Source organism: Xiphophorus hellerii, chromosome 7 (assembly GCF_003331165.1).
Source record: "Xiphophorus hellerii strain 12219 chromosome 7, Xiphophorus_hellerii-4.1, whole genome shotgun sequence".
Classification (NCBI taxonomy): Eukaryota; Metazoa; Chordata; class Actinopteri; order Cyprinodontiformes; family Poeciliidae; genus Xiphophorus; species Xiphophorus hellerii.
In genome coordinates this window covers 9,670,677-9,685,095 of record NC_045678.1, presented here as the reverse complement: position 1 = coordinate 9,685,095, position 14,419 = coordinate 9,670,677, and the positions used below count along the sequence as shown (strand labels likewise).

Here is a 14,419-nt window from a genome sequence, read left to right as displayed (position 1 = left end):
ACAGTTGAGAAAATATGTAGCACTTTAGCTCTTTAATAGATCTATTCATTTTTCATAAAAACAACAAAACTCTAGTTCGTCTCTTTGACCATTTCACTCCCTCGCTGTAGTCGGATTTCTCAGACTTTTTACTACATAAACTCAGAAACACAAGAAAATGGTGATTTTGGAACATGTTTTATTAACAAGACAGTCACATTCAGTTCTCCTTTTCCTGGACGGTCTTCGTTCCACGCAGTCTGCCTGTACGACGGGCAGCGATAAGACCGACCTTGCGACCAGCAGGTGCGTCCCTCCTGATCGTTGAGGGTTTGCCAATGTGCTGATGGTTACCACCACCGAAGGGATGCTCAACAGGCTGCACGGAGGAAGAGGAAGCGAAGCTTGACAAACAGTTCAACTTTTGACGAGTTTTTTGAAAATATATATAGTATTATTCTCAGATGTAGCTTACTTTATCTCCAAGAAGTCATTTAAGGTTAACTATCTACTGCTCTGACTTTAGTTTTACCTTCATTTGTGTCGGATTACTGAGCACAACAGTTAAAACTGAAATAACTTCCCAACTAAAGGCGACATAAATGCATCTGAAGACCCTGTCAGTTTTACTTCTTTGCTTTTTCCCACAGTGCAGCCAGGATTTGTCCCCAGGTTCACTTACGTTCATAGCCACACCACGGACACGAGGCCAGCAGTTCCTCTTGGCCTTGTACTTGTGGTAGGCACGGCCGGCCTTCAGGATGGGCTTGTCGATACGACCGCCTCCAGCAACGACACCTTGAACGCAGCAGCAGAGGAGGTGGCATTCAGTTACCTTCAGTGGCGGCAGCGTCACCAAACGCCAACAACAACAACAACAACAAAAAAAAAACACGACAGCGTCCTCACCGACGACGGCTCTGTTGGCAGAAGAGATGACCTTCTTGGCGCCTGAGGGCAGCTTGACTCTGGATTTCTTGGTCTCGGGGTTGTGGGAGATGACGGTGGCGTAGTTTCCTGAGGCGCGGGCCAGCTTGCCTCTGTCGCCGGGCTTCTCCTCCAGGCAGCAGATGATGGTTCCCTCGGGCATGGTGCCGACAGGAAGAACGTTACCGATGTTCAGCTGAGCTGCGGAGCAGAGGGCGATGAGACGGCTGCTTTAAATTTGAATATCAGCGTCGTCTTTCTGAGCAGCACAAAAATAGTCTGGAACAAAAATTCTCCTTGCTTCAAGACAATAATCTGGTGAATTATTTCCTTTATTCCCCCCTAGGAATTTATAAAATATCTTCAGTCAGGCTGAAGAATGTTTATCCTTTATTTCAAATATACTTTATTAATCCCAGAGGGAAATTAAATATTGCAACTCGTTATACAACTTTCTTCACAGACATTTAATGATGATTTCTGAAGTAGATTCTGATTGGCTTCTAATACTTCTATAAGATTCAAAATGAAGGAAAATCAACTAAACAGTACATGTACAATGTGAATTTGATGTAAAGTTTTTCTTTCTTTTTTAAAAAAATCACAATCATGCCTCATAATCATTCTCATTTTTGTCATTGCAACACTGCAAAAGTCAACTTATAAAATTGGGTTCCCAATTAAAACAAAAATTCACATTTTACGCAGAAAATGTGGGAAAGAAAACTACGGTGTAAAAATTAAAAACAGACAGATGGGACCGTTATCAGGAATAATCATCACTAAAGCTGCAGAAACATTTGTTATAAGAGCATCAGTTATTTTATCACTTTAAATCTCAGACTATAATAAATTAACTTCAAAGTGTATGACCCAAACCTTTACATGTTTTTATTAATCACTCTCACTTAGTTGGATGTTTTTTTTTAGTTTTGATGCACATAACCCACAAAGGAAATTTCTTTTGGCATGTTTTAAATGTAATTTTCATTTAACTTCAGGTGTGTTGAAATTTTCAAAATAAAGGGCAAGATTGTGTATTTGGGGAGGAATCCTTTCCCTACTGCTCTACTATTTTATTTTAAACTAAGCAGAACAATCTTTTCCAATTAACTCCCATTCTAGATACAATTTTTGAACACACTGCGATTGTAATTTTCTTTTTATTTAAATCAATAAGCTTCTGCTGTAATCCCTACAAAACTTCCTGTTTTATTGTAAAGCTGTTCATCATGTACAGGATGCTAAAAATAAAGTATTCGGTCGACTTAAAACATTTTTTTATTTTTTTTTTAACCATATTCAATGTTTCTACCAATTTTTTAAACACCTAGGCTCTCCTAATACCTTCCCCTAAACATTAAAATTTTCATACGTGGAATGATGAAAAGCTTTTTCCAGCTACACTGAGATTTAAAGTGATAATCAGTTGTGGAATATTTGATTGGTGCATCTGAATCCTGAACCGTTCGTAAGCCAAGTTGCAACAAAACCTGAATGTCTTTTTAATGCAACCTAAAAAAAAACAAAGAAACAAACAAAAAACACACAAATAAGCCACCTACACTCACACAAACAGCTTAAACATCAATGACGACCGTCGGTCCTTACCCTTCTTGCCGCAGTAGATGAACTGTCCGGTGTGGATACCCTCAGCAGCGATGAAGAGCTCGGTTCTCTTCTTGAACCGATATGGGTCACGGAAGGCCACTTTGGCCAGGGGGGCGCCACGGCCGGGGTCGTGGATGATGTCCTGGTTGAGGGACGCGGACATATTGACACTCCCAGCCTTGTAACAAGTACAACCTGCGATCTGCTGATGGCCACTGCTTACCTTCACGATGCCCTTGATGTAGCCGTGGCGTTCAGCGAAGTCGACCTGACGGAGTTTAGCAGCACCTTTCCTGTGCTTGACGTGGGCTCTGAAAACAGAGCCTGCACCTTTTCTCTGTCCCCTGATCACACGTCCCATCTTGAACTGAAACACAACTCATTAGGCGTCTCTCAATCATCGTGGCAGTGTACGCAAATAATGTTAAGCAGTCAAATATGTTATTTATTATATATACAGTGACCTTTAGTCCAGCTAAAAAGCATTTAATAGTTTTTTATCTATCAAGTGAATAGCTACAAAACTTCTTCAAAGGTGTATCCCATATTAATTCAACAGTTTTGAAGAAATCAGTACCAGAACCCTGACACTTTTAGAAAGGATTCAAACCTGTTTTATCATACAGATAAACATAAACTTACTGTTTTGTCTTAATAAAAGTGTGTTTACGAATTAAATGCTTACAACAAACCCTCTGCTTTTCCTGCAACTGTTAGCCTAGCAGCTAGCCGCACAAAGCGAGTGTCATTCTGAAGATGTACGCAGCTCTTCCTGTTCAGAGCTGCTGCTTTCACATTTCACACATAACAGCAATTATAATAACCTTTCGCCATTAGCATAGATTTACACGAAGCCCCACGAGCGCTTCGAGACCAGTTTACCGGCCTCCTAGCTAATATCACACCGCTACTACAGCGCCATGGCACCAAGAGGCAAGAAAACATAAATAAAAACTTTGATAACCACTCTACTATTGAAATACAACACGGGTCACATCGTTATAAATCTTCTACAGTTGTATATGTGTTGATTTAAGGTGGATGAGCCAGTAAAGTTGAGATTTATACAGGATTTCAAGACGGGGACCAGAAAGTATCAGTCCTACCTAAACTCCGCTGACGGAAAGAGGAAGTGCGAAGGAAAATGCGGAGGTTTTCTTCCGGAGAAATCACCGAATGGGGCTGATGGGAAATGTAGTGTACCACGTTTCACTAGCTGTTGGAAGCAAGTCTCACCTATTTGAAGAAGATAATCCTTGCTGCTTAAGCTAAATATGAATTATTACGGTTTCATTTCTTTTTTAAAAGACACATATATGTTTCTTAAAAAAATAAAAATCTATATAATTCTTTCTGCCTTTACCAAAATTTTGCAGCTACTCCGTAGTTTGAAAATAACTTAAGAAGTAAAAGACCGATAGAGTTTTCATACAACACAATAATGAATAAGATTCAAGTGGACATTCTGCAACATCTGGGGGTGGAAACAGCTTTCGCACAGATTTCAAAAATAGATTTAGCTTTATTTTTTTAAATTAATTGATTTAAATATGTAACCTTGAACTACATGTTCAAAAGTAATTATTTGTACATAATCTATTTTCAAATTGTTTGACACAATATTGTCTGTTGCATATTATTCTGTTCCCTATCCGTATATATATAGCACAATATGTAATATGTTGTGAGATAAGTTAATGTGTTTCAAGTAGTATGTTCATATTACGACTCAGACTGAAAACAACATTTTTTACCCCTGAGAATTAGCCTGCAATATCTAATCACTACCACAAGATGGCAGCAGTACAATATGAAAGAAAACGAAGAGGAAGCGCTAAGTAAGGCATTTGGTGAAAAGCCCCATATTACTATCTGTTTGAACTTGCGGTGTGTTGTGGTAATGGATCAGGGGAGACTCTGACCAGCAGTACGACTCAGTGAGACCGAAGTGGTACTTTGGTTTTCTGGTCGAGAGGCAGGCAGACTGATTTAATAAATATCAGTCTGCTGGAGCTCAAATAGACGGTCCTTTTCAAAATAAGCTTGAAACTAACCAAACAGCTAATATTAATGTAATTTGGGTCTTCCTATGTTTTCTAGTATTACTCCAGTGTTAACAAATGTTTGAAAAAAATACATCTTAATTATAAAATTAATCTTCATCAAATGGTTGATTTTACACTTGCAAAGCTGCTACAAAATGCTATAGAGAGCTTTAAAAATGGTTGTGCACCCTCAGTAAAGATAAGCACAAAACTCTTAACATAGATGTATTTTAAGGTTATAAAGACCTGATGTAACAGTGAGCTTTGGATGTTATTTATTTTGTGTGTGTGTCTGTGGTGCCACTATCCTCACTATGTGTGGCCCACCCCAGTTGTTTTAAACATCTCAGATTTTGCTCTTCTTGTTTGTATGGGTCGGTTTAGGTGAGTCGTTGAGAAATATTTTCAAATTTATTTCAAATATCACACACATCTCTATTAGCTGTATGTCAAGTGTGGTTCAGAGAAAAGGGCCTTTTTGCCAGGTTACATTTAAACCCCACATGGGCAGGAAGTCAAAGAGTATTAGTTCAAAATTCCTATTTTGACCAAATTAAAAAAGTAAAGTTAAATTTAAAAAATGCTTTAGGAACATTCATTTATTTTACAGCAGCAGACGACCCTGAACAGCAAACATTTACAGTGGAAATAGACTCTGAAACTTTTTCTTCTCGTATTTCAGATGTTTTCTCAGAGTCCTGTGTGTGCTCTCCGGCGCTGCAGAGACGTTGAGCAACAGATGGCTCCCCTCCTGAGATCAGAGCATCTCGCTGGAGGAACAATGCTGCTGTGATTAATGAGAACATGCACACATGCAGGGCTGAAACAGCAGGTGATAAATATATGGCTTACTTATTATGATGCTGCATTGTTTTACACAGTCCCGCAGGTATAACAGGCATAAATACAGCGCCTACTCCCACGCACTCATATTCTGGATTTGGCCTTTATTGTTTTCTTGATTTTATCCCTCAGAGATCACAGAGTTCGGACTGATATCGCTGCTCCTGTTGATGGGTATAGTTAAAAAGGCATTTTCTTCTTTTTTTCCCCAAGCATTTCAGCCGTACGAGCTTTGAGGAATTCACTTTCTTGGCTCACTTTAACAGCAGTAAAGTAAATTATGTGCCTATATATTATATCTTGGAGTACTTATTGATGGAGCTATAAAGCGCAGAGGGACCCCTAGTTGTGCTGTTGGGAGGAATTCTCATGATGGTGTTGAACATTGTGCATCCAAGCATGCTTTCTTTCCAGATGGCACCGCTATGCACAGTAAGACTTAAAATAAAAATAACTTTGCTTGGATTCATACTCGCAAAACACAAGAGCCGCTAGATAGAAACATTATTATGTGGGAGGATTAGAGCGTTGGGGAAAAAAAAGAAAAGAGATGCAAAATATATAATTGTATAGATGATCAACGTTTATAAGAAAACTTTAAAATCTAATGTATGGCAATACATAAAAAAAACGACATCCTTATTTGGCAACAAATATAAACATTTACAAGATAAGAAGGGTCATTTTGATCGAAAAGATCCAAAACTGTAAATGTAGAAATACATGGCTGTTTTTTTTTTTATATATAGATGTTTTATTTAGTTTATGAAGATGCTGAAAAATGATCAACTTAATAAATTTCAACCAATCACTGTAGATTGGTTCAGTTGGATACAGGGTGCTCTCTTCTTCAGCTGTTCTAATCCAAAGACTATTGGAAAAAGTTACAAAAATGATCACAGAAATTGATCAGTTTTAGAGAGAGGCTAAATATAACGATTCTCGAATAAAAAAAAAAAAAACTTTCCAAGAAACTTTGATAAAACCCCTAAAAATCAGTCATACTTTATTTTGTTGGCGTCTCCCACCCCGATCATGTTTGAGACAGAGGACGTTGCTGCTTTCATGTCCTGGAAATCCCCGGTCCCAGCATTCTTGACTGCATTTCCTGTGGAGGCTTTCTGCTCCAGATTCTATAGATGCAGAGGGCTCACGTCTGAAAACAGATGCACAGATACATGGATATGCCGACACATTAAACGACAGATAAAACCATAACAGGAAGCAAGGTGAACATATACAGTAACGTGAAAGTGTGAATATATACAGCCAGAAAGGCTACAGGGCCTTGCAAAAATAGTCGTGGTGGTTTTTTTTGTCAAGTTGCAAATATTATGTGATCGACGGACACGCTGTAGCTCCGCTGTAACAACAGAGCTCCCAGCATGAAGCCTCCGCTGCTATGTTTCGCTGCAGTGATGGTGTGTTTTGGGTGGTGATCAGTTTTAGTAATTTGATTCAACCTCTGCAGCTCCTCCAGAGTAACCATGGGCCTCTTGGCTGTTTCTCTGATTAATGCTCCCTTTGCCTAGTCTGTCAGTTGTAAAAAAATATATATTTTTAATAATAAATGAGAGCCTTAAACACACTGCACCACAGAATATTTATTAACAGTGTAATATAACATTGCCTAATTTAGCTTTCTGCTTGCATAAAGAAAATAGCTCTTTTTTCACCAAGGTTGAGTCCCTGTGAGACTCAAGTTTAGGATGCAAGACATCAGAGAGGAGGAGGTGCGGTTAAGGACGACCTCTTGACCTTTGACCTCCCACTGGTGGAATAACCTCCGGCCCGTGTATACAGGAAAATGCAGAGGGCTGCAGATATGACAACAGAGCTCCATTCTGCTGTCCAACAACTAACCACTGCGCTGCGCTGTATGTGTGTGTGTGTGTGTAGTCAGTCTCTTCATCATTAGTACAGTTAGCTTTGTCAGATTTGGGACAAAACAGAACAATGGAGCTGAAACTCGTACAACACACACAGACTGTTCTGTTTATTTTAACGTTTCCTTTTTCTCTCTGCTAGAAGATCCAGCAGCGGTTCGGATGGGGAACCATACCGAACACTGACACTGTGTGCATTCCCTGAAGTTGACTCCCAGATGTTTGAATGTATGGACATAGGCGTGTATTTAAGTGTTGTGCAATCAAATACAAGCCTGCCGTTTCCCACGGTCAAGACAGGAAGTACACATTTAAATTTAACTGAATTAGTCATGGTACTGTATCCTCAAACAAACTCATTCTATGTCTTGATCCATCTTTGATATTTGAGCTGAATGTTTGTCGTTCTTCATGGACACCAAGATGCTTTGAGCAAATTAAACAGTTTTGACTGCTACATCATGTTTTATCTATATATGAATACTTTATTACTTCAGTCATGTTTTCTTTCTGCTTTCTTGCTTTTGCTTTCTCTACTCGATTGATTATTTTTCTGGCTGTCATAAAGTTATAAAGCTTTTCTATTCGCTGCGGGATTTGGATTATTGTTTATTTGCAAGTTGAGGATACGTCCCCTTTTTGAACTTTTGTATTCCACTCCGTCTGACCTTCGTGGTTTGGCAGCTCACAGCAAACATAAAAAATAAAACGGAACTGCAACATAAATATTCAGTGCTAGTTTATTTTTAAGGATTTCCCTGGATACTTTCCAGTGGTGTGTACTAGTCTCGAGCAAACCCCTAGTTCTTTAGCTGTTTGAGATCCTGCCTTCAGGATTTAGATTTGGAGGTTAGTAATACATGTGCAGACTTTATCAGCATATCCAAAACATAGCCATGTCACAGATCTTGATCTTAAATATTAAGCGCCACTGTGCCCTCTCTTCTACGTAGGACACTTCTGTGCCTGACGAGAGGGAACTCCTATTATGAATAGTAATCTCTGTAGTTCCGTACTATGCATATTACACTCAAACGTGTCCTGAAACATTTAAGCACAACCATGTATATTAACTCATTGCAAAGTGTTTCTATGTCATCATTTTTTTTTTACCACTGCCTGCCGTGACTTACACTGATCAAGATGAATGAGAAATAAGATTAAATGTTAACAAAATAGACTGCTGTGCTCATCCGTTTTTTTTTTGTTCTCTCCATTTGACAAAATATGGCTCACCCAATTGTACCTGAATCAAAACAATAAGGTGAGACGCCGGCCACGTTGGCTTGAACTAAATTCACATTTTGTTGCAATAAATAAATCTCAGATGAAAAATGACATAAAATTCAGGGTTTTTCTTTTTTTTTACCCCTCCAGGGGGTCTTTTGTGGGCTCTAGTGTCCCTTATACGACAGTAGGTTGACAGGAAACGGGGAAGGAGAGGGGGGAAGACATGCGGCAAATATCGCCGGGTCCGGGAGTTGAACCCGCGACGGCTGCGTCGAGGACTCAAGGCCTCCAAATACGGGTCGCGCTAACAACTACGCCACCACGGCACGCCCAAATTCAGGGTTTTTCAGTATAACGTCCAGTGCCAAAAACATTTTTCATCTAGATCAATCCCAATAAATGAAATACATGGTAACTGCGTGCCTACTGGCTTTTTGGAAGTGATGCAGCAAAAAAAGTTGTGTTTTTTTTTTGTCCCACCATCACAAACGTATACAGGTGAAGTCTTCAAAACACTAGCTGGACTTTGAATGAAACCAAGTTCTTTAGCTTGATGACAATACGATGACGCTTTTCAGCGACAAACACACCATGTGGGTTTGGCATGAAATATAGAATGAATATGTACGTCCTCTCTTAAGCACGTGTAGCTGTAACATTGGTAATTTTGTTACAATTTTTTTTTTTTAACAGCATCAGATTATTTTAAAAAGACTTTTAATGCATCCTTATCAGGGATGCTAATTAATGTGGTTTGTCCTCCGTTAAAGCCAAAAAGAAAATAATTTTAGAGGTCATAGGTATATAGGGCAACATTTTGCACTATACACTAGTGAAGCTATTTTAAGTTGGAGGTCAACGAAAAGGTCAGTGTGACTATTTTATTAAGGGTTCATCCAAGCTCTCCAAATTAATGAGGAAAAATATGACTTTTATAATATTTTACTTTGAAAAACAAATAGATAAAGTACAGAATAGCCAGTGACAAACATTTTCACCATTGCTTTAGTAAATTATAGTAAAGTTGTGAGTTTGGTTATAATTTTTCTAAGAGATGATGCGTCTCATCTATTTTTTTTGGGGGGGGGGGGGGGGGGGGGGTTCTTTGCCGTCGGTCAGAACAGCTGCTTTCGTCCAGAGGCATTGTGGGTCTGAGTTGCTGTGGTGATGCCTCCAGTTACGGCAGCTGTTCAATCTGCCAATGTCAACATCGCTACTGGCAACTCTGATTAAAAACAACAACATCAAGACACTCTGTGCTATCATAAGGAGTGAACAACATCATTAATCACTCATAAGAGCTGTGTGTGCACGTGAGTGTGATAATTTAGTCATTAAAATCCGAAAACAACTTTTAAAAAAATAAATAAAATCCTCCCACTCACTGCAGACCTTCATCCAAGTCGTTCGCTTCTGAATATGAATCGAGTGCAGTTCTCTGATTCACCATGTGATGGCGCTGGCCCGACAGGAAGCCATACTGCGGCTTCAGTGTTCGATCTGATTAAATTGATTCTGCAATTCACCCCTCGCAGGACGTCCCATTCCTGCCATTCTGTTTCACTTCCTGTTTATGTTTTGTATTTTTTATTTTTATCTTGAGAAGAAACAGACAGCAGAATAGGGGTTGTGGAAACCGGTTGCCATAGAGATTGGAGACGCACACACTGAGGCTAGCTGTCAGCTAGCTGAGAAGACCTCTTTGTTCGAAGGAGAGACGAGTGGGCAGCGGAGAAGTTGTCAGGAGAACAAACTTGCAAACATCACGATTCTGGTTCGTTTCAAACTCAAATGTAAGTCTTCATCAGTCTCTCTACTGATGAAGACAATAGGTCTAGTCAAACAAAAGTCTTAAGTACCCCAGTCATGGACTTGGATCTAAAAAATACAAGGAACGTGGGACCATAGGTTGTTAGTGTGGAAGTATCGGTGTGAGGACTCCTGTCTGATTAACTTCCTCTTTGTTCCTCAGGTGAACTGGGTGTGGCCTGGAGTTAGCCCCTGACCAGGAGGACCTGTGCCAGTGTTCCCAGTTTGTTTAAACCTGGCTGCGCCTCACACCAGGGGCTGGTCATGTTTCCCCCAGAAGAAGCAGTCCCGATATTTTTGTTGAGTTTGTTGTTTTGGTTAAGTGTAATTGGTTTTGATTTTCTTGAACTAGGTCTTCTGTTTATCAGCATCTTGGTTCTTATTTGGTTTGTTTTGAGTTGCATTCTTCTCATTTTTTAAATCAGCCTAGTGTTTTTTGTCTTTAAAACTTATGTTACTCTTAGCAATCAGCTTGTCTGTTGGACTGAACCAGGCGGGCCAGCCTTCGCTCATCAAATACGTCATTACTCCTTTGGTTGCTCTTTGAGTTCGTCATTATTACTTTGGTCTGTCGCAGGTTCCATGCTGGCTCCTCCTTGGACCACTTTTGGTAGATTCACACCACTGTCAGGACAAAATGTACACACAATATCTGTCTACATTTCACACACATACTTTTAGTACTCTTAAATGAATGTTTTTTAAATAAATGTTACTTCAAATATGACTTTTATTTTATATTCACAGAGTCTTTTGAAGTTTTTATATTTTAAAGCTTGTGAACAAATGTCACACTAATGTAACTTTGAGATATTTCCTTTTTCTGTTAGTTTACTTCCCATTTATTTTTTTTAACTTCAAGTACATTTTAAATACAAGTACACATGCCATAACTGTAGCTCACTGGAATGGTTTTTGGATCAGGAAATATTTCTAAACAGCCCATTTTGACTAACTGAGGGAAAAGTTATATATTTGCATTTCATAGCCGCAGGTTTCACTGCTGTCTTCCACAATGAAAACTAAAGTGTACTTTAAATTGAAGGATTATAGTACTCAAAAATAGACCTTGCTACCAGTTAACTGGTCCACTCTACAACAGTGTCAGCAACAAGGTTTGCAATTAAAATACTTATTGAATACTGTGAAAGGAAACGTCCCAACTAGTGCTGAACTCAAAGATAATTTCTGCTAAGTTATGAAGGACAAAATCATCCAGGCCAAACACACTGGTTTGCTGACATGTGCTTCTGAAATGTCAGTGTCACAGCAACCTTGAGGAAGGAGCAGAGCTGATCTTCCTTTTTTTTTCTCTTCAGAAACACACACACACACACCCACCCCCGCCCCCCCACACACACACACATACAGTATATATATGTGTGTGTGTAAAAAAAGGGTTGGGAGATGTGACAGAGTGACAGAGGGAGGCAGGAAGACTGTTGTCAAAGTATGAACGTTTCACTGTGTCCAGGGTGTTATTTCCCCTCTCAGAGAAAGAGGTGAAGGGCTCAACTCTTATTTTGACAGGAGGTCAGCATGCAGTGCTTTTATTTTGATGTCCTTAAATAGAAAGAGGCCTTGATCGAGAAGGACTTCCTGTGATGAGAGTCAGGGAGAAGGAGAAGGAAACAGGCAAAAGTTAAACCTCCCTACTCACCCTAAGGAAGCTAAGAGAGGAAGTTCATCCAAGTTGCTATGGCTACCAAGGCATTTACAAGCAAAACCAGCTAGGGGGAAGAATATGGTAAGTGAAGTGACCTGTGACCTCTTGAGTATTTTAGTGTTTTTTTTTTTTTCCAACCGCAGACAATGTTTTGGAATTTTGAAGACAAAACCAGAAGTATGTGAGAATCAGAGAAGGATGTGAAGAAATACTGGACACACAACGTTTACCACACGAGCTTGGAGCTTAAAACTCCAACACATAGATAAAGCTTTGAGTTTATGGGAAGCGTACTGAAAAATTAGGTATAGGGTCACAGGCCAAGACCCAAACAGTGACCAGTCGAACCTGCTGGGTCAGGCGTTGTTACATAATTGGACAGTGTTAGCTGTAACATAAGTTACTGATGCTATCAAGAGTGTTTTCAAGTGTTTTTAATATGTTGTTAATGGCCACATTTATTCTAGAAAGTGAAATTGAAGTTATTCTTCAATATATATATATATATATATAGATGAGAACATGATACCACGGTTAGAAATAGTTCCCCATCTGTTTCCAGGAAACCGTCTCATTTGGAATAAACAGCAAATACCCTCAGCGATACTACTGCTGCTCTTCTAGTTCTGCTTATTTGGACTCAAATCATGTTGGCCTATCCCTAGATGGTTATCAGTGGTACAGATGAGTCAATATGATTATTAATTTATAGTTTAAAAATGGCTATGTACATGAGATGGAAAAATGTGGCTTTCTGGATAGACTATTAGGCATTCTAAAACAAAATAATTGAGGAATTTACTGCTTGGACAAAGTCTGCAGGGTATTTAGGGTAAGTAACTGAGACCTCATAGAAAATTACCCTTATAAAAACATAAAACAAGATGGTTATGTCAAAGCAAAAACATCATGTCCACCCTAATACTGCAGGATGTTATGACTGTATGTTATGATTTGATGAGAGCATCAAAAGCAGCACACATAGATAAAACCCATTAGAAGACTTAATGTTTCACAAAACGCCCCTTATTTCCTCAGGTTTAGACCTGCCTGGCATATGTGTTTAGGAAACAGCATGAGGTCAACTTTACATTTTAAAGAGTCACAGTTTGAGAAAAATTTTATTTCACTTGTCTTGCTATCAAAGCTACCATTAAAAATCCTTTAAATGAGATATCTTGTCGTGATTTGTGGATGTAATGGTGAGGATGGAAGCGGAGGACCCAGGTTGTTGAATCATAATGATGATAGTTTTAATGAAGCAAAAACACAATCCAGGCAGCACAGGTGAGCAAAAGGCTTGGAGTTCAGAACTGGAGTAACACAACTAGAGACAATGGCATTAGACAACAGTAAAGAGGAGGACCTGACGAGGAAACGCTGACACAGGTGGGATTAAACACACAGGGGAGTAATCACAGAAACAAGGCACAGCTGGGATCAGTCAAGGGTTAGATGGGACAACAAGGAGACTCAACTGACACAGAAACCTAAAAAAACACACCAAAAACTCAAATCCGACAAGTGGTGGCACGGGTATGTCGGGCATGTGGCATACCCAAAAGGCTCCTATATTGAAAACCACTGCAAAAATATTTAATGGATATTTACTCCATATTTGTTACAAGTGACTCTATTAAATAACAAATCTTTAATGTTGCAAATAATTTTGTACATATGTGTATAATTGTTGCCTTGCAGTTTAGTTAAGGCAATTCAAATTTATAGGAGCTATTCATATAGCCCCTAGTTTGACTCAAAGGTAGATAGAAAACATGTCCTATGATTAGAGCTAGCGTTCTCCTTGCCAGTAAATGAATAACTACGAGATATTACATAGAGGGTTGCTTTAGTTTCTTTGTTCACCCATAGACAAAAAAACCCCTAAGAAATCTGAGTTGAGTATCTAGAAAACTTGCCACTTCTTTTGATTTCATGAGGAGTTTTAGTTGTGTATGTCACTAAGACAGTGACAGTAAACAACATACGTAGAGTGTACAACCAACAGTTCTTTACACATAAAGAACTGAGGGGAAAAATGTGCATCACCTCCAGCAGAGCCTGTAAATGAATCATCAGGCAGTCAGAGCGCTGTGGGAGACAGCACAGCTGTGAATACGAGAGAGAGTGTGTTCTGCATTTAAAGGCGTAGTGTGTGAGATCACTCTCCTATTCTGACCAGGAGCAAATCCTTTTTTGATTCCAAAAGAAAACTGCGGGATAACTGAGCAAAGCAGATTCACACTGAATGATGGAAACCTGTGATTCGGAGAAATGATGGTTAATTTCACTCACAGCGTTCCAGCTCCAGGCCGCACAATGAAAAGTGAAACTACTCACTGTGTAATGAAGCTGACAGAGCAGTTTTTAACCTTTAATGAACAGCCTGTACTTTAGTTCAAGCTGTGATATTCTATAACTGT

The 14,419-nt window shown here is 39.2% G+C and overlaps 1 protein-coding gene and 1 long non-coding RNA gene across 2 annotated transcripts; one reads left to right on the top strand and one right to left on the bottom strand.

The window, feature by feature from the left end:
* Positions 1–160: 160 nt before the first annotated feature.
* Positions 161–2,921, bottom strand: rpl8 (ribosomal protein L8). Its single transcript, XM_032566900.1, has 5 exons — positions 2,741–2,921; positions 2,518–2,659; positions 889–1,107; positions 662–777; positions 161–358 (listed from the first exon to the last, which is right to left on the bottom strand). The coding sequence occupies exons 1-5, from the start codon at positions 2,876–2,878 to the stop codon at positions 200–202; spliced, it is 774 nt and encodes a 257-aa protein (XP_032422791.1). The 5' UTR covers positions 2,879–2,921; the 3' UTR covers positions 161–199.
* Positions 2,922–9,993: 7,072 nt separating this feature from the next.
* On the top strand, positions 9,994–11,068 carry LOC116723529 (uncharacterized). The gene is made up of 2 exons (XR_004340000.1): positions 9,994–10,314; positions 10,494–11,068. It is a non-coding gene; the product is annotated as an uncharacterized LOC116723529 (long non-coding RNA).
* The last annotated feature ends 3,351 nt before the right edge of the window (positions 11,069–14,419 follow it).

Coding starts and splice junctions, on each gene's coding strand:
- rpl8 (XM_032566900.1), bottom strand. CDS start 2,878: ATGGGACGTGTGATCAGGGGACAGAGAAAAGGTGCAGGCTCTGTTTTC. Junction 1,108..2,517: donor CATCTACTGCGGCAAGAAGG/GTAAGGACCGAC, acceptor TCTGCTCCGCAG/CTCAGCTGAACATCGGTAAC. Junction 359..661: donor TCCGTGGTGTGGCTATGAAC/GTAAGTGAACCT, acceptor TCCTCCGTGCAG/CCTGTTGAGCATCCCTTCGG.